Below are 19,318 nucleotides of genomic sequence, written 5' to 3'. Positions count from 1 at the left end.
CTACTGGTCCGATTTGAAAATTCTTTTAGTGTTAGATAGCCCATTTATCGAGGAAGGCTATAAGCTATATATTATCCCTGTATTCCTACAGGAACGGGAACCACGCGGGTAAAACTGTGCGGCGTCAGCTAGTTGATAAATAAGCTTAGAACAATTAGATATAGTTAATATATTTTATATAACATTTTATAAACAAAGAATACATAATTTAAAATGAATAAGTTATGAAATGACATGCGTTTTCTACCTTTGTTTCTAATTTCTTTGTTGGTAAACAGTACTCATCAAGAAAGGCTATAGTATAGGTATGTTGTCCTTAACGATGACCATATCAGATCCATCCAAGAATTCTCTTGGATTCTTCAAAGATCTTCTAGGGAAAGATATCTATTCTTATATTTGTCCAATGGATTGGATTCAGCTTGATTTGGAGACCCAGCATTAGGTACTAGGTAAGTTTTGAAGTGAAGCTTCCATCCGGACATAGCAGCTTGGATTTAGTACTGTTACACAATATAATACCTACATAATTACAGTGTAGCTTTTATTTTTATGCCAAAGGCTTTATATACAATGCAATAATCCCATCATATTGATATGGCATTGCAAAGGATTATGTATTGTATAGGAATCTGTAATAAATGATTAAAAAGCTTGGGAGTAAATTGCTATGTAGGTAACATAGCAAATATATGTTTATAGTTATGTATGAACTTTAATACTTTATGATGGTGATAATAAAAAATACCTAACAGAGTTGATGCTAAGGCCTTCTCATGACGAACTTTTAGAACCCTCATAGTTTAGGACATTATTATTCACTGTTACTGATATATAGCTATGCAGAATAAAATAAAATGTTCAGAATCAGCTAAAATAATATTTTAGAAAGGAAAATTCGAGTTTTTGTTTGTCTGTTAAGATTTGTCTCGACAACTAGGTATACCCATCTATCTGATTTTAACGTTTTTTATTTTTATTTTATAGTTTAAACTTTTAATTAGGCCCATTAGAATACTATAATTTAGGTAAAGGTAAAGTATATTTTATAGTAGGTATAGGTAGTCGGATGATTCTTTCTGATGTCTCAGACGGTGCGTGTAGACTTTCGCAAAAAGCAAGACGAGTGACTTTCGGTGCGCGTACGGGGCGATGCCCTGCCGCCGCGCTCCTGCGTAACCGGGGATACCTAAAAGCTTACCGCACGATGTTTGGATACGTCAAAAATATTGTTTCCGATCAAACTTTTGTAATTTTATATTTTACTATTTTTATTAAATAATCGCTTCATAAGTATGTTAGGTTTTATTATTAATTTTTAAGTAGACGTACCTTTTACATCGTGAAAAAGCCCATCTTCATTTTTCACCACTTGAACTTTGGCGTAAAACTTCTTGCAAACTCTAGCAAGTGCTATATCTCCTACTTTCCAGCGTCTTAAACTTGTAGATTGTAAACTCATTTTTATCACAGATTATTTCTCTAATATGAGTGATTAATTTATAATATGATTAGATTTATTAAAAGAAACAATGCAAAAAAAAATATAGCAAAGAAACATCGTGGCCACTTGAAAAATATTATCCCAGAAAAGAAAAATAATTAAGAAAGTCAATAAATAACCCCTGTAATTTTTAAATCATTATTTTTTTAGTCAAGTTTACATCCAATAAAATTAATTTGATTATAATTTACTTATGTACTGCTACCGAAATTTGAAAAATAAGTTGCATTAATTTTCAATTACTAACAATAATACTCAATGATTAGTATTTTTTATTTGCCTTTTTTTAGGAATAACAGGATTACAGGATTCATCATTTTATAAGTTTATAATCAAATCAAAAAGCTTCCTGTTTTTTGAGCTGCTACTTGTCGCTAGATGGCACTTGTATGTATGATACGATGTAATTTTCAAGGAAATTAATTCATTTTATTTTATGTATTCACAATTTTTAACGACTACCCTGCACTGAATATAAAATTGCTGATTTTCTGCTTTTCGCAATTTAAAAATTTTTGAACTTACATTTAGCTATGGAAATATAGATGGCAGTAGCAGTCTCAAACTTCCGAATCCGAATTCCAAATACGAATGACAAAGGGTTTCTCAATTCGACCGTATATTTATTTTTCTTATACATTTTATTTCTGTTCTGTAATTATTCTCTTTACATTAAGTATCAGTTGTATGTAGCAGGTACCTATTCAAATTATCCTCTTTACAAATAAGACAAGGGCTTAGCTAAATTAAAATAGGACGATATTTGTGTAGACAAATATCGTCCTATTTTAATTACACAGCACAGAGTAAACATGGTAAAGAGTGAGTCTTTACAAGAGTTTTACTGGTGAAGCCTGTGAAACCCATAAAAAAAACGTCACGCGTTTCCTTGACAACCATATACAAACTTTTTTCATTATTTGTATTTCAAAATACACCAATTACGTAAATTTATTTTATTAATCAATAATTACCAATGAAAAAAATACTTAGGTAGGTACTCCATCTTATTTCTTTAGTTTTTGAAGTATTTAAAAACTTAGGCGTAATTTTTCTTGAATAGGTAATATAATGCTGATGATAAATGGTGCATCGCATCAGTAATTTTCAATATTACCTATATATTATTAGATGCGGTTCATGTCGTACTGATTCGAGAATGTATTACTTTTTGTATTAAGTATTCGGAGCGGCTACGACACCGTCGTGTTCCGTACGCTCCATCTGTAGGTATATTATAGATTAATCTGTGATCTAAATATGATTTTTTTTATTTACTTAATGACAACTTAACCCTTAACTGCAATCTCACCAGGATGTAAAGTGACTATACAATCTTAGACAGAAGCAGGCTTACTTGGAAGAGATTGATCTTTTCTACCCATACCTACCTCTGGATGATTTAAATGCGGAACACCGTCGTACATCGTATTGGAACGCTAAATAGCTTAGCGGTAGCTGTCTAAGCCTTTGTTGGTAGGGTGATATCTTGCCTTCCACCAAACCAAATCTGAGCCAATTTATAAAATGTAAAATTCTTAACTTATTCTATCTGGGAATTGAACACAAGATCTCTCTATTGAGAATCCCACGGTGACGCCGCTGAGGTCCCAACGGTCTTTATGGAACCTACGGCACTTACACAATCAAAAAAAAAACTACTAGGTACTATCTACTACTAATGTAATTTTTTGACAGAGTCCGCGGCCCAGAGAAGTACTGGAGAAACCCAATGTCTACGTGTTTGGCGAGGAAGCTGGTCTCCAGCTAGGCGAGTCTACAGCATCGAAAGATGGTTTGCTCCTGATTGCCTCCATATCGTTTTTAAGTTATATTGGTTTTTGTACAAATTACAAAAATCCCTACCTTCAATGCAGTTTAATCGTACCATTTGCTAAAAATTACTTAAGCGTTGATTTTATGCTTGGTAATTATTTGTGAATAGCTGTTTCAGCCAATGAAACATTGGTTTTTTTCTCCTACAAAGTTTCTTCCAAAAAACGGGCATATTTATTTTTTGTATGTCTAACGAATTTTATCGCTTGTACTTTCAACGGTCACATTGAAAAAAATGTACTAGGCAAAGTTGTACTTCAAACAGAGAAGTAGAAGAATAAAGAAGGTATACCTATGTAGGTATGTCGTCACATCACATACCCACATACCTACATGCAGGCTTCCTTCCTTCTTAATGTCGTCGAACCATCTAGATGAAAAACGTCCTACACTACATTGCTGGTACGTGGTCTCCACTCCAGAACACGTCTGCCTCAGCGGCCATCGACGTCTATTAAAGCCCGCCCACTGCACTTCAGTTTGCTAATACGGCTACGTTGATTAATTTCGTTCTCCTACGATTTTGCCCTTCAGAGGAGACTCATAGATTCATAGTAGATATAGACCTCTCCATAGCTCGCTGAGCGACTTTGAATTTGTGGATAAGGCCAACCGTCAGTGTCCACGTTTCCACTCCATACATCATCACAGGCAAGATACACTCATTAAAGATTTTTGTCTTCAGGCTTTGGGGTATTGAAAGACGAATTGACAGTTTGAAGACCCGAGGTAGGTAATTTCCCTAATACTGAAATGCTGAATTTTTCTGTCAGCCTTCTTTTCGAACACAAATGCTTGTATGTATGTATAAGAACCTACACCATGTAAAATTCAAAATACAGGTAGGAACACATTCATATAGCTGAACTTAATTTTAGAGCACTTTTGAAGGACCGATGATTTAAAAACTGCGCCTATCATTAATTCTTATTAGATTTTTTTTAAACTATCAGATTTAGTTACTGAAGTATACGAGGTACCTATACGGATACGTTCCTACATATCTGATAATTTCGATTACGGAGCTCCGTAAATAGTATCCTTAATACCTGTCTAGTGGTAGGTAGGTGGTAGTTTTAACTTCATAACCACAGGCCATTAGATCTTACTTTAAAAGTTAAAACGTCCGTGTACTTTGTCGACACACGGACGTATTAACTTTTAACTGAACAGTTCGATTCTACAGTTAAAACTGCACAGTAAAAACTGCAGGTTTGTAGCCCGCGTAAAACAACCGAATCGTTTTCAAGAAAACTTTAATGTTAATCATATTATACCAATAACGAATCTAATAAGATAAGTCAATCTTATTAGATTAGATTACAATGATTACATCATTTATATATGAAAAGTATTTACACGCTTGCGTAATGAGATCCGCGCGCCTGATTGGTTGATCTCGGAGAAGGCGGGGCGCGCGCAGCATCCAATGATCGTGTCTCATCTCGTATCAGGGGATATCTCCTCGGGGCACTGATTTGGGGACCGGGTAAGGGTATCAAGTGACAATAGGTATTATGTTTTATGTAGTGAGATCTATACCTACTGTAATAGGAAAATTGTTATCGAATGTCTTTGTAGGTGCATGAAACTCGAAGTTACAATCATTTTGAAAAAATACATTATATTGAACCTCGAAATATTTATTATAAGGGTTTTTTTTTGTTACATCATGGAGGTGGTGCCTAGAGGGACTTAAATCCAAGTTTTCAGGATCCTAACTCCTAAGCATCAGGCTCTATGTTGAAAAAGGGGTTGGAGATCGCATTTTCGCTCGAGTCGTCTAATTAAGACTTGAAATATCAAAAAAAGTTCATTTCGAACTAGGTTGGACGAGCTAGTCTGAGATTAGCTCGTCCAACGAAACAAAAAACTCTTCATATTTATAATACTAAATAAATATTCATCATTAGCAACCCATATGATCTCAAACGGTGAAGGAAAAACATCGTGAGGAAACCTGCTTATCAGAGAATCTTCTTAATTCTCTGCGTGTGTGAAGTTTGCCAATCCGCATTGAGCAAGCGTGGTCGACTATTAACCTAACCCCTCTCGTTCTGAGAAGAGACTCGAGCTCAGCAGTGAGCCGAAAATGGGTTGCTAATAATGATGATAGATTAAGTAGCTAAAGTAAGGTCTAGTGTACAACCGAGTACCGTAGCAATATTTTTAGGATACGAAATCGATAATCGATTTTCTCGGTCTGAACTCGATAGGAAGTCAACTAGCAGTTGAATAGGTATTGAATTGAACTGGTCGCCATTGTCAGAGAGTTCATCTGGCGCGTCACCTCCGAGAGACAAAAAACTAGAAATTAACGGAACTTGAAAAAAAATCCTCTACTTGTTTATAGTGACAGATGCTGACAAAAGGAGTACAGTCACCTACAACTTGTATGGTGAATTAATTTTCTTTGTTTTATAATTGATAATAGTTGATGGAACAAGAACTAGAACAAATAACAACAACAACAGATGGTCTTTCTATAGGATAGCATAAAGGTTGTATTTGTTAAGGCATCGCTTTTAACATAGCAACACCTTGCAGGGTACTACAGTAGGAAAACCCCTTACTATACGCTTTGTGTTATGCTTCTAATGCCTGTAATTTCATGGAGAACTATCTTCAGGTCTTCTACACTTTAGAGCGCATCCAATGCTGCTTAAGTATATAAAACTTATACCTATAGTGGTTGTTCTAGTTACACCTTGTACTATTACCTATAGGTATATTCTAAATTTCAGGTTAATAGTTTTGGTTTTAACCCGACTACAAAAAAGGAGGTTTCTCAATTCGACCGTATATATATTTTTCTATCCGTACCTACCTACTCTAGATCGCTTTATTAGGTATTGATATATATCTATTACTGTAGGGTGGTAACTAAGTACGTGTCAAATGGACCAAAAAATATATTTTTAATTATAAAAATGTACTAAATGCCTCGTAGGTTGGTAGGTAGGTACACTTAACATCAGGCGCTGTCTTATTTGTTCCGCCAAATATTTACTTACTATTAAAACTGATTTTTTCAAGGGTTTCAAATATTATTAACATTAAATTTTAACCCTTAAATACAATATTTCGTTAACTTAGCCCTATTTTAGTAAAGTATTATGTGCTCGACTGTACAGGATGGCGAGGCACGCGCTGTCCGGTAATCGGGTGATTGTCATCGAGCGATCGAGTTCTTTCCTCCATTGACGCCGTGATTAGACACCGCGATTGTTCTTCGACGGCTTTGAGAAAATGTCTCTGCCGACTAACTTCCCTACAAGATAAACAGAGCGAAAATTTCCGTAAGCACCTTATTTACTCGTAAATACAGCTTATTTTTTTTTTTAATTATTTCAAGTTTGCCCTGATGGTAAGTGATGAGGCAATCTAAGATGTAAACGGGCTATCTTGTTAGGAGGAGGATGAAAATTCACACCCCTTTCGGTTTCTACATGCATCGTACCGGAACGCTAAATCGCTCGGCGGTACGTCTAAGTGGGTAGTGTAGTAACTATAGCCACGGCCGAAGTATCCCACGAGCCACAGCATAATTAATGAATTTAAAGTTAATCCTACAGCTCGTGCGGATTCCAACTCCGGGCTGGGAATTCAACTGACAATATCGTAAAAGAAAGAAAAACTTCGTAAGTCTGACCCAGGATTCGAATCCAGGACCTTGCGATCAGAAACCACATGCGGCAGTTAGTAGCATTTCGTAGTAAGTTAATATTAGTACCTAATTTAAGGAAAGTCATCAGTAGCAGCCCATGTCCGGCTCACTGTTGAGCACGAGTCTCCTCTCAAAAATGACAGGGGTCAGGCCAACAGTCCACCACGCTGGCTCAATGCGGATTAGTAGACTAAATAGTTGTCAGTAGCCAGTAGCCACCTGCTGTGCGGTATTTATTATTTTGGTCTTAATTATCAACTTATTAAATACATCAAATCAATGGAGAAATGTCATCTACCTACTCAATGATATCCACTAGTAAGCACCGGATGACATTTTTACATAGAATCTCAATTTCGTTTATGTCAACTAGTACGTCAAAGATAGTGAATAAGCCTGCAGAGCCCAACAATGTAGGAAAAACGGTCTGATTCCTTTATCAAAAAAAAATCGGTTGTCTGTAAAGTCGGTTTACTGACGATAGTAGAACGTGACAACGTTATAAGAAAATACTGATGGTATAGTCGCATTTTTCAAAAGAAAATGTTAGTTTTTCTAAAATACTGTTTAATAATCTTCAGACCAGAATATACTTTATTTCTTGTAAAAAAAGTTGGCAACCCTAGAGCGAGGGAACGACGCATGACGTCATCTTTTTTCGAGTTTGTAGCCGGCTCCATCCTACTAATATTATAAACGCGAAAGTTTGTATGGATGTTTGGTTGTTTGTTACTCTATAACGCCGCTACTACTGAAGCGATTTAGCTGAAATTTGGAATGGAAATAGATTTTACTCTGGATTAACACATAGGCTACTTTTTATCCCGAAAAAATCCATGGTTACCCGAGATTTGCGAAAACTGATGATTTTGATGTTATGAATGTTTGTTACTCTTTCACGTCTGTACTACTGAACCGAATTAGTATTAAGATGTATTACAGCCTGGATTAACACATAGACTACTTTTTATCCCGGAAAAATCCATGGTTCCCGAGGGATTTGTAAAAAACTAAATTCCACGCGGACGAAGTCGCGGGCGTCCGCTAGTTGAATTATAAGACGTTGTCACGTCAATAAATTCCTCCCGTTGCGGGAATCCGAAAAACACCGAATCCTATCCTATAAGTAGGTAATCCCACGTAGGTACACGAAGTCTAGTACTTCTCCTAGTCTTCTATATACGAATGGATAGATATAAATGGATAGTTATTTCTGTGTGACATGTTTGCCGCTACGCAATGTTAGCCAATGTATAATTTTGTGAAAGTAATAAATATATAGCATCTGCCGGCAACTTTCACTGTATTAAGGACACACCTTAGCTCGAGCACGTTTATACGATACGACGTACGACACGTCATACGATTTTCTGTTATTTGGTGTAAAAAGTACTAGCGAACCCTAACCCTTCGCTTTGACTTACTCCATTGGCTGTTTATGGTTAAGGGTAAATAATAAAATAAAAAAAAAAAACTTCTGGGCTGAAAAATTTTTACTGAAAAATTAGTATAGCAGAAAGAAAACTTTCACGGCTCGAACCCAGGACCTCGGAATGCGAAGCCTTGTATGCTAACTACTGAACCAACGACGCAGTTACTTAATGTTGTGGTAAAATATATTTATTTATTTGGCAACTTAGTAAATACAACAAATTATTATTATCGATAATCTAAAGAGGTAAAGTTTGTGGTGTTGTAGGGGGTAATCTCTGGATCTATTGAACCGATTTTGAAATTTCTTTTACTATTAGAAAGCCACGTTATTTGTGAGTGTCATAGGTTATATTTTATCCCCGAAAGCTCACGGGAACGGGGACTGCGCGAGAGAAACCAAGGGCTTCTGCTAGTACTTATTTGTCTATACTAAACATACCTATAATTACCTACTATTTAAAAAAAATCAATAATAGGATCCTCTTTGTCAATAATATATACATTTAAATAAATAAATATTCATAATAAAACTTAAGCAAGTTTTGAATAAACACTTTTTACAAAAAAAAAAAATGTGCGTTGGCCGGGAATCGAACCCGGATCAACTGCTTGGAAGGCAACTATGCTGACCATTACACCACCAACGCCTATGACTGTTAGAATGAATTAATTATTTTAAACAAAAAAATGTGTTGATTAATATCATCGAAGTAATCTTCGTGATTTAATCAACTTTTTTATACCTACTTGCGAACGCCAGCGACTTTGTACGCGAGAACTCAAGATGGTGGACCAAGATGGTGGATCTTTGCCCCATATCCCCTCACCTATAAAGATGGTACTTGGGCCGTTAAGATAAGCTGATGAGGATAATAATGATTCCAAGAGCTCTCTAAATTAAGAGAAGGAATATCTCCTTTACACAGCCTTGTTCACACGTTACTTGTATGAAAGGTTGTTTACTGCAACCGATCCGGATACGATCCGACGTTTTTAATTTTTTCGCCTCGTTCGATATATATTTTTATTGCTATGTAGCAGTACAACACTCCGCATGGTAGGTATTCAAGAGACATTGGTTTTGACTGTGTAAATGTAGGCTCCTTAATTAGACCCCAGGGGCGTCACCGGTGGGTTTGGGCGAGCGCAGAAGCATCGTCTGATGGGACCGGAAAGCAGAAGCAAAAGAAATGGGCAGAACGACTTTGAGAAACGGACTTAGAAAGCCGTTCGGAAAGGGTGTTTTGGCGTGAGTGTATCAGTCCGAGCGCCCATGAGATCGTGAGCTAAAAAGTCCACGTCTGGGTGATGTCAGATATCGGGGACCTTGTCTTCGCCAAAGACGCTGTACATTCTAGGGACACGTCTTACTTTTTTTTTATTCTATAGGTACAAATTACTAGCCCTTGACTACAATCTCACCTGATGGTAAGTGATGATGCAATCTTCAATGGAAGCAGGCTAACTTATAAGGAGTAGGATGAAATCCACACCCCTTTGCTTTCTACACGACATCGTACCGGAACGCTAAATTGCTTGGCGGTGCGTCTTTGCCGGTAGGGTAAACTAGCCACGGCCTAAGCCTCCCACTAGCCAGACCTGGACTAATTAAGAAAATCTCAATCGGCCCAGCCGGGGTCGAACCCAGGACCTCCGTCTTGTAAATCCACCGGGCATACCACTGCGCCACGGAGGCCGTCAAAACTGAGAAACTATTGGTTTGCAATCTGACGTTAAATCCAAAAATTGAGCCGGTCGTTCCAGTGGCGACCATTCCCTTAAAACCGGAACACACCATTATTTGGCGGAAGAAACGTGCGTGGTAGTAGTGGCAGTGCTTCCTCGGATGAGCTCTGCCACATAGAGCTCTACTACTGTAGCACACGACTATCGGCGAAGGCGCGGCACAAAGAAAGCGACAGGTAGCTCGCGGCAGGTTAGCGACAGATGCTGCGCGCAGCTGCCTGGCGCGTGCGAGCCAGCCGCCGCATAAACCACTCTTGATACTTGGAGAATAACTCTTTTTGACGTAAACATATACTTAAAATAAATGAATGAAAATCTGGAACGGTTATCAGTTATCAGTTTTTTTGTCATAGATGCATTATTCTATTATGTTACTAAAACTGCGTCACATTATTTTTCCCTCGCAGGTATAGATAACTATTATGTCCTATCTACTGAGTTTTATTTTAGCCTACAAACTTCAAGTAAAGCAATTTCAAAATCCGTGCGTTTCAAATTACCTATTTAGGGCTTAGGGCATCAAGATCGGTTTGAAGAATTTAGTTAAATTGATTTTATAAAGATTTTATTTTTCCAAAAGTATTATATTTTTCCCTAGCCCGATTACCCAAGCAATAACTTTACTGCCAGGAAGCCTCATAAAAATATTAGAAAGTCTGCTGTCATACCTTCCAGGATTATCATTAGATGACACCGGAAAATAGGTTAATGAGAACTATTGTAGTGACCGTAATCACCACCCAATACGCACTTTGATGAGCCTACCTATATCAGTTACCTATTTTGAGATTTACAAATTATTACACTATTGTTCAGATTGATATTTCGAAATTGATGACAAAGTTACGAATTAAACATTAATAAACATAGGTAGGCACGTCTAATTGAGAACCTTCTGTTCTCCTTTTGAAGTCATTTAATAAAAAACGAATTTTCAAAATCGGTCCCACTAATGACGGAAATATCGCTGGAAAAAAAAACACATAAATACAGCCGAATGAAGAACCTCCTCCTTTTTGGAATTCGGTTAATAAATACGCTCGTAAAATATAACCCTCCAGCATTCGGATAAAAATGTAATGACAAGTGCAAGTATCAAACGTAGTCCACCGCAGTACAGTATCGGTCAGCTGCTCAGCGCATCTCGCGCCCGCCTGTCTGTTGATGTGCGTCGAACTCTTAAACAGAGCATGGTACAAGTCATAGGCGACGCGACTAATACATGTGATGAAGAACAATTTTATTCCATTTCTATTAATTTAAAATTTTTCATTCTTTCGTATCTACGTCATAACGCAGAGAGGAGAGAATGTCGCCATATATATTCCTTAATTCGTAACGACTTTTGCCGTTACGAATTAAGGAATTATGTTGTGGTGTACAAATAAAGTATAAATAAAAAAAAAACCTTAACTTTTACTATTTATGACTGTGTGGACCGCCGAAAAACACGGTAAATATTATTACGGCTAGAAATACATTAAGCGTTGGTAATACGGAAAATTTATAACTGAGTGTTGCTATTGCCCAAAATTAAATTTTATTAAGGTGACTGCACACTCACACACTTAAATTAGCAGTGTTTTTATATACCCCTTAGTTAATATTTAATCTGCTCGGTGATGATGACTCGTAGACTTTTCTACGTTTTACACTCTAAAAGTACATACAACAGAAATGCATTTTAATCGCACCTATCGATTGATTACAATTTTAATTAAAAAACTAATACATAGTTTGCCGTCTTAATTTACTTAATTAGGATCAAATTTATGATAACACTATTCAAAAACAGTGTGATAATAATTTATTGTATTATCCAATAAAATAAACTATAAAGTAACATTTGACAGCCATAACGATGAATTAATTGTTTTTAAACACGCCTATGACTTGGACCACAGCCCAACATGAGTCATGCCGACATTGACCGCGTAATCTTGAGCCGCAATTACACCGGTGTTTGTGAGAAAATTACGATTAAGCCTATACTGTATACTATATGTAGGATAGTATCAAAGATATTCATCGTTGCATAATGATGATCAGCTGATTGGTAGTGTTGCGTGTTGTGGGGTAAAAAGTTGTTTTTGAGCAGTTTGTTCAGACAAACTGGACTTTTCGGTTTTTTTATAAATGTTTACAAGCTATGAATATAAACGATTTTTGGGTTTCGATTTCTCCAAGCTGTGATTTTTTTTTTTAATTTTATTCATGACAAGTTAAACCTATACTGCGATTTCATCTGATGTTAAATGACATGCATAAAAGACGGATGGTGAGAGGTACTACAAGTTTATACTATTCATAGGTACCTTGTTTCTATACCGTCGACATCTTAACGGAATGTTAAAATCGTTTGACACAAACCTATCTTAGTTGTTAGAGTAGTAAACAGACACAACCGATGCCACCGCCAGCTCTGAACCAATCAAAAAAATTTAAAATTCTACTTTTTCCTGAGCTGAGGATCGAATCCAGGACCTCTGAGTTAAAACACTACTCTACCAACAGCGCCAAAGAGTTCGTCAAATCTAACAGCTTTATCTGTAGTAGGTATGAGCATTTATAGAGTTATGCTAATGTATACAAAATTCAATTTGCCAAAACAATTACCGACCTTCGTTGTCAAAAGATATTTCATCTTAAAGTGTTACTTTAAGATGAAATATCTTTTCTTTATTCTTTAAAAGTTACCCCCTTACTACAATCTCACCTGATGGTACGTGATGATGCAATTTAAGATGGAAGCGGGCTTTGTTAGGAGTAGGATTAAAATCCACTCCCATGCCATTAGCCATGGCCGAAGCCTCCCACCAACCAGACCTGAACCAATTAAGAAAATCGGCCCAGCTGGCGATCGAACCCAGGACCTCCGCGCAGGACCCAAGTCTCCCAGAACCTTGTAAGACCACCGCGTACACCACTGCGCAAGGGAGACTTTCGTCAGAAGTGTCAGTTTAAGATGAAATAAACTAGTTCAGATGATCACTTTCGATGTCCAAAGAATGCGTGCATACGGCTGTGGGTCAGATTGCTGTAACTGGCAGCTGGCGCTCTCACAGCTGCCTCACACTGTGCTTTCATTAAATACCATTCGGTTAATCACTAATCAGAACTAATCAATGTGGATTGATGGTTGTATTAATGAATGACTTCCAAGCGGCTTCAACGAAAATCAACTAAAAAAGGTGTAGTTAACTGTTTTGTGGATCCAGTGTTAACTTGTTTAGCTTTTTTTTTATTCTCTACAAGTTAGACCTGGACTACAAACTCACCTGATGGCAAGTGATGATGCAATCTAAGATGGAAGCGGGCTAACTTGTTAGGAGTAGGATAAAAATCCACATTCTTATCGGTTTCTACATGACAACGTACCGGACCGCTAAATCTCTTGGCGGTATGTTTTTGTCGGTCGGTTGGCTTATTTAAAAGGTCCGCGGCTCAATTCCCGAGTAAATATATATTTATAATATTTTCAACTTATAAACACTAACAATAACTACTCGTAGTTGGTAAAGGTGAAACCCGCAGTTTCCATACAAACGTGGGTATACGAATAATACAGAGTTAAAAATTGGCTCTAAATTAGAACAATTAATGAGAACTCATGAAGTAAATTGTCAAAGGAATATTTATTAATATTTTGGCTAAGAGTCTAATGGAGTTAGTAAAGTCTAGGATTGGTCTAGGTCTGGCTGGTGTAGTAGTAGTAAAGTCTTGGATTGGTCTAGGTCTGGCTGGTGGGAGACTTTGGCCGTGGCTAGTTACCACCCTACCGACAAAGACGTACTGCCAAGCGATTTAGCGTTCTGGTACGATGTCGTGTAGAAACCGAAAAGAGTGTGGATTTCATCCTACTCCTAACAAGTTAGCCCGCTTCCATCTTAGATTCCATCATCACTTACCATCAGGTCAGATTGTAGTCAAGGGCTAACTTGTAGAGAATTAAAAAAAAAACTCTCCTTTCGTGTATATCCGCTAGAGTTACTCAAAGTTAGTGAATGGGTGAGCTGGTATAAGAGGTTTTGCATTTGTTAGTCATAATTTTAGCGCAAATGGCATCGATCGACAAATCCGTACAAGAGCGGCAGGTGTACAGCAGCTGACACACCGCGCTAGAGCAACTATCGACCATTAACCATGTATATTCATATTCATAGGCATTAGTCCGCTAATTGATGTTCTATTTCATTTATACAACATAACTTCGTCAACTAGGTAAAGAAAAAAAGAAAAAAGGTTAATCGTCGAATCTAGCTCGGCTAGGCAGCGTTCGGAAAGCTTCGCGTCATCTTTTCGTCCAGGTTCCCTCAGTACCTGAAGACGAAAGTCTTCGAACAGTGCGTGTTGCCAGTGATGATCTACGGATCCGAGACTTGGTCGCTGACTATGGGCCTTATTAGACGGCTCAAAGTCAATCGATGGTGGCGGGCGATGGATTATGGCTATTCTAGGAATTTGTTTGCGTGATGAAATCAGAAATGAGAAGAACCGCAGAGGAACCAAAGTCACCGACATAGCTTAACGAGTCGCGAAGCTGAAGTGGCAATGGGCGGGGCACATCGTTCGAAGAGCCGATGGACGTTGGGGTCCCAAGGTGCTGGAATGGCAACCCTGCACTAAAAAACTCAGTGTTGGTCGACCAGGTGGACTGACAACATAAAGCGAGTCGCAGGAATTCGCTGGATGCAGGTAGCTCAGGATCGTAATGTTTGGAAGTCCCAAAAGACCTATGTCTTTTATTATTTATTTATTTAATTATATAATAATTACAATGATACAATAAAAGATGCATACATAAACTTATTAAAGTTTTTCTGCGCACCCTGCGCTGTTGACAATGCTGTAATTAAATCTACTAAGAACTTAAAAATAAAGAAAAATCTAGTGAGTGTAGCTGACATCCGAGTTATACTTCTATATACAGGCTGTTCATACAATAATTGCTAACATGAATGTTACTCTTATTTATTAATGTTAAGTTTCTCTTCTTGTCTTGATATGTCTTGTCAGTGGACGTCTATCGACTGAATTGATGATGTTCACCGATTATCTCGCAGACAAAATCGCGGACGTCAGCTTGTTTTTATGCATAAGAGATTACACATTTGTCTGTATCGTACGTCTAGACAGGTCGCATAGCCAATGTAGCACAGAGTAAAGTGCATGAGTCAACAGTCGGCCACACAAAACATTTGAACTATGGCTGTGACGTCGAGGTGGTTGAGTCATTGCGACTTAATCATTATTGTCTGGATCAAAACAAAGAGTTTACGTCATCAACCCATATTCGGCTCACTGCTGAGCTCGAGTCTCCTCTCAGAATGAGAGGGGTTAGGCCCACCACGCTGGCCCAATGCGTATTGGCAGATTTCACACACGCAGAGAATTAAGATAATTCTCTGGTATGCAGGTTTCCTCACGATGTTTTCCTTCACCGATTGAGACACGTGATATTTAATTTCTTAAAATGCACACAACTGAAAAGTTGGAGGTGCATGCCCCGACCGGATTCGAACCCACACCCTCCGGAATCAGAGGCAGAGGTCATATCCACTGGGCTATCACGGCTCTAACAAAAAGTTTGGTTTAGTGAAAATATTATTACCAAACCATTTAGGCACTTCAAACCTTAGGGTATTGTTAAAGGTACAACTTGCGACAGCCAGCTGATATAGTACATGTAGGCTCATTGTTGAGCAGGAGTCAACTCTCAGAATGAGAGGGGTTAGCTTACAAGTCCCTGGTCAAATGCGGATTGGTATACTTCACACACGTATGTATGTGTTTCTTTACGATGTTTTTTCCTTAACCGTTTGAGACACGTGATATTTATTTTTTTAATTTTAAATTCACATAACTTTTAGTTAATTAAATGAAATACTAGTCTATACTAATATTATAAAGAGGTAAAGTTTGTAAGTTTGTAAGTTTGTCACATTTTTTAAATGGGGTAATCTTCGGAACTACTGGTCCGATTTCAAAAATTCTTTCACCAGTAGAATGCTACATTATCGGGGAGTGCTATAGGCTATATTTTATATTAGTATGATATATATTCGCCGAGTTAACACAGTTTTTGTCGTACAGGTCGGACCGAAAATCCTCTTAAGCAGACTTATTCGCATGCGCTGCCTTAACCATTGTGTAAAATTGAAATTAATGTATGGAGGCTTTATGTATCTTTAAAAGTTCTACAAAAAAGTCCGCGACACCGTATATCTATCTTCTATATATTAGCAGATATAGTACCTTTTGTGTTTTAAAAATTATTAATTTTATATACTTAGGTTTACGTCATTATTTATACAACTAAACTTTAATCCTTATTAAAATAAATTATTTAATAATCACAAGGATATTATGGAGATAAGATTTGCCCTTTACAGTATGTTAATTACTTAAATAGTTTCGGAGATAATACAAAATTTCTAAAAGACGCAAGAATTCCGCTATATGACGAACGGGGCTTTCATTTACGTAGTTCCCGTTCCCGTGTGAATATGGGGATCAAACATAGCCTATGACACTCGCAAATAACGTAGCTTTCTATTGGTAAAACAATTTTCCAAATCGGCCCAGTAGATCCAGAGATTACCTCCTACAACCACACATAGAATAGCATCAGCATAGAAGTCTCTATTTCTCATGGTCATACCACCACTCTCGAAGGACTGGACCGATTTTGCTAAGGGTAGGAATAAGATAGAGAAGTTACAGGGTAAGGTAGGGTACGGGTAGGGAAGCGTAGGGGTAGTGTAGGGGTAGGGTAGGTTTAGGGCCGGATTTAGGGTAGTGGTAGGGTAGGGGTAGAGGTAGGGTAGAGATACGGGTAGGATAGGGAATTGGTAGGGTAGGGGTAGGATAGGCGTGAGATAGGGGTACGGGTGGGATAGGGGTAGGAAAGGGATAGGGTACGGGGAGGGTAGGGGTAGGATGAGGGCAGGGTGTAGGTAAGGTAGGGGTAGGGTAGGGGTAGGGTGGGGGTAGGGGTAGGGTAGGGTAGATGTAGTGGTTGGGTAGGGTAGGGTTGGGGTAGTGGTAGGGTAGGGGTAGTAGTAAAGTTGACATCGAAATTTACGCGGACGAAGTCGCGGGCGTCCGCTAGTTTTAAATAAAATAAAAAAAAGAAATAAAAAAAAAAGATCTCACTGAAAAGTTGGAAGTGCATGCCTCGAACCGATTCGAATCTACATCCTCCGAATCGAAAGAATAGGTTATATCCACTAGGCATTCATGACTTTACCACATTTTATTTTATGCCACATTTTATAGAGTTTGTCAGACCACAGATTTTGTTCAAATTGTACGCATAATGCCTTTTCTTTATCAAGATGAACTCGCGTTTGTCCATGTTCTCATCTGATGGTAAGTGTAGAAGTCTAAGATGGAACACGCTTGCCTAGGAGATGTCTCTCTTGTTAATCCAAGTCAGAAACCTTGTGCAAGCCACAGGCTAAGCACGCCACCAACGAGGCAATTAATAGACTGGATATAAACCGAGCAAATACTTCACCATTCATTCGCCGGTGTTACCCAAACAGGTCGCATTATAATCTCTGGTCCAGCGCAAGGTGGCACGCGCCACGCACCTGCTGTCAACGGCAACAGATCCGATTCCACGTAGTTTTTTGCTCATTATTTCAACTTGCGGCTTTTAGTTCAAGAACCGACCTTATAAGACCGTATGATACGCGTCTGACTGTCTCGCTTATTAATATTAGCCGATGTCTTACAGTTTTACCCACGTAGCTCTTGTTTCTGTGGGAATCATCATCATCATTATCAACCCACTGCTGAGCTTGAGTCTCTTGTCAGAATGAGAGGGGTTAGGTCAATAGTCCACCACGCTGATCCAATGCGGATTGGCAGACTTCACACACGCAGATGCAGGTTTAATCACGATGTTTTAAGATTTTTAAGAAATTTAACTTTAATTTAATTTAACAACATCTACAACATCTATACCTACTTATATTAAGAGGTAAAGTTTGTAGTGTTGTAGGGGGTAATCTTAGGATCTACTAAACCGATTTGGAAAATTCTTATACTAATTGAAAGCCCTGTTATTTGTAAGTGTAGGTACTCGTACAGGTACAGGACTAGTTTTGTGTAGAATACCTACTAGCGGACGCCAGTAAGCGCGAAATTTTGGTACTTATTTTTAAATCTATTCATGTATTTTTCTGGGGCAAAAAATAGCCTATGTGTTAATCCACCATGACTATAATACCTATCCAGGCTATTCATTCACTTACTCTTCATTCCAAACTTCAGCCAAATCTGTTTTAAAAATCCAAAAATGAAAACTCATTTTTTAATTCTAATTGGAATTAAATAAACGATCTCTTACACTATTTGAAAGAGATGACCGTTTTGAAAAATTCCAAGACTCTTTAGAATTTACATTACGGAAGCGAGTTTATTGCGAATAATTACGTAAAATTAGAGTTTTTTCGCTTTCCATTTTTAGTACATGGTAGGTATAGGTTAAGTGAATAATAGCATTATTTTCTTATCTATATACTAGTACTAGCCGACGCCCGCGACTTCGTCCGCGTGAAACTCGATGTAAACTTTCAACTACCCCTATCCTACAGCTACCCTACCCCTACCCCTACCCTACTCCTACCTACCCCTAACCTACTTTTCTGGTTGATTTTTTACACCTTGTGTCCGAAAAACCCAAATATCTTACGGAACCCTATTTTTTTTCGAAATAAAATTTAGCCTATGTTACTTGTGGATAATGTAGTTTTCGAATGGTGAAAGAATTTTTAAAATCGGTCCAGTAGTTTTTGAGCCTATTCATTACAATCAAATTTCACTGTTGGGAAGCTACACTATCCCCGAGTGCTATAGCTATGCTATATTTGTTATTAGTATATATTTCTATATTGTTAGAATAGTAGTCGTTTTGAGCCTAGTTTGATAAGTAAAAATACTAAACTAGTTTGCCGCTCTAGGCAAATGCTCCGCTTGCCCCCCCCTGGAACGGGCCCTGGCCTTGGTAGACTTTATTTATTTATTATTCAACAAACAACACATTGAAATTAAGCCTAACCATAGTGCAACACAAACCACAGTTAGTTTTACTGTGCACTGGTTATTATTGCATAATACAATAT

The 19,318-nt window shown here is 37.7% G+C and overlaps 1 protein-coding gene and 1 non-coding gene across 3 annotated transcripts in view; both read right to left on the bottom strand.

Annotated features, from left to right (window-relative positions):
• Positions 1-19,318, bottom strand: part of LOC112050471 (uncharacterized) — a 53,196-nt gene that overhangs the window by 9,051 nt on the left and 24,827 nt on the right. The window contains exon 1 of one of the 2 annotated variants that reach the window (XM_024088742.2): positions 1,333-1,612. The exons of the other annotated variant lie outside the window; for it this stretch is intronic. Within the exon in view, the coding sequence (XP_023944510.2) occupies positions 1,333-1,462 (130 nt within the window). The 5' untranslated portion in view covers positions 1,463-1,612. Of the gene's footprint in view, positions 1-1,332; positions 1,613-19,318 lie in introns of those variants that run through there. 2 annotated transcript variants of the gene reach the window in all.
• Trnag-ucc (transfer RNA glycine (anticodon UCC)) lies at positions 9,017-9,088 on the bottom strand. Its single transcript has one exon. It is a non-coding gene; the product is annotated as a tRNA-Gly (tRNA).

This window comes from Bicyclus anynana, chromosome 2 (assembly GCF_947172395.1).
Source record: "Bicyclus anynana chromosome 2, ilBicAnyn1.1, whole genome shotgun sequence".
Taxonomy (NCBI): Eukaryota; Metazoa; Arthropoda; class Insecta; order Lepidoptera; family Nymphalidae; genus Bicyclus; species Bicyclus anynana.
Note: the sequence above shows the minus strand (reverse complement) of the source record. Positions and strands in the feature narration are given on the sequence as shown.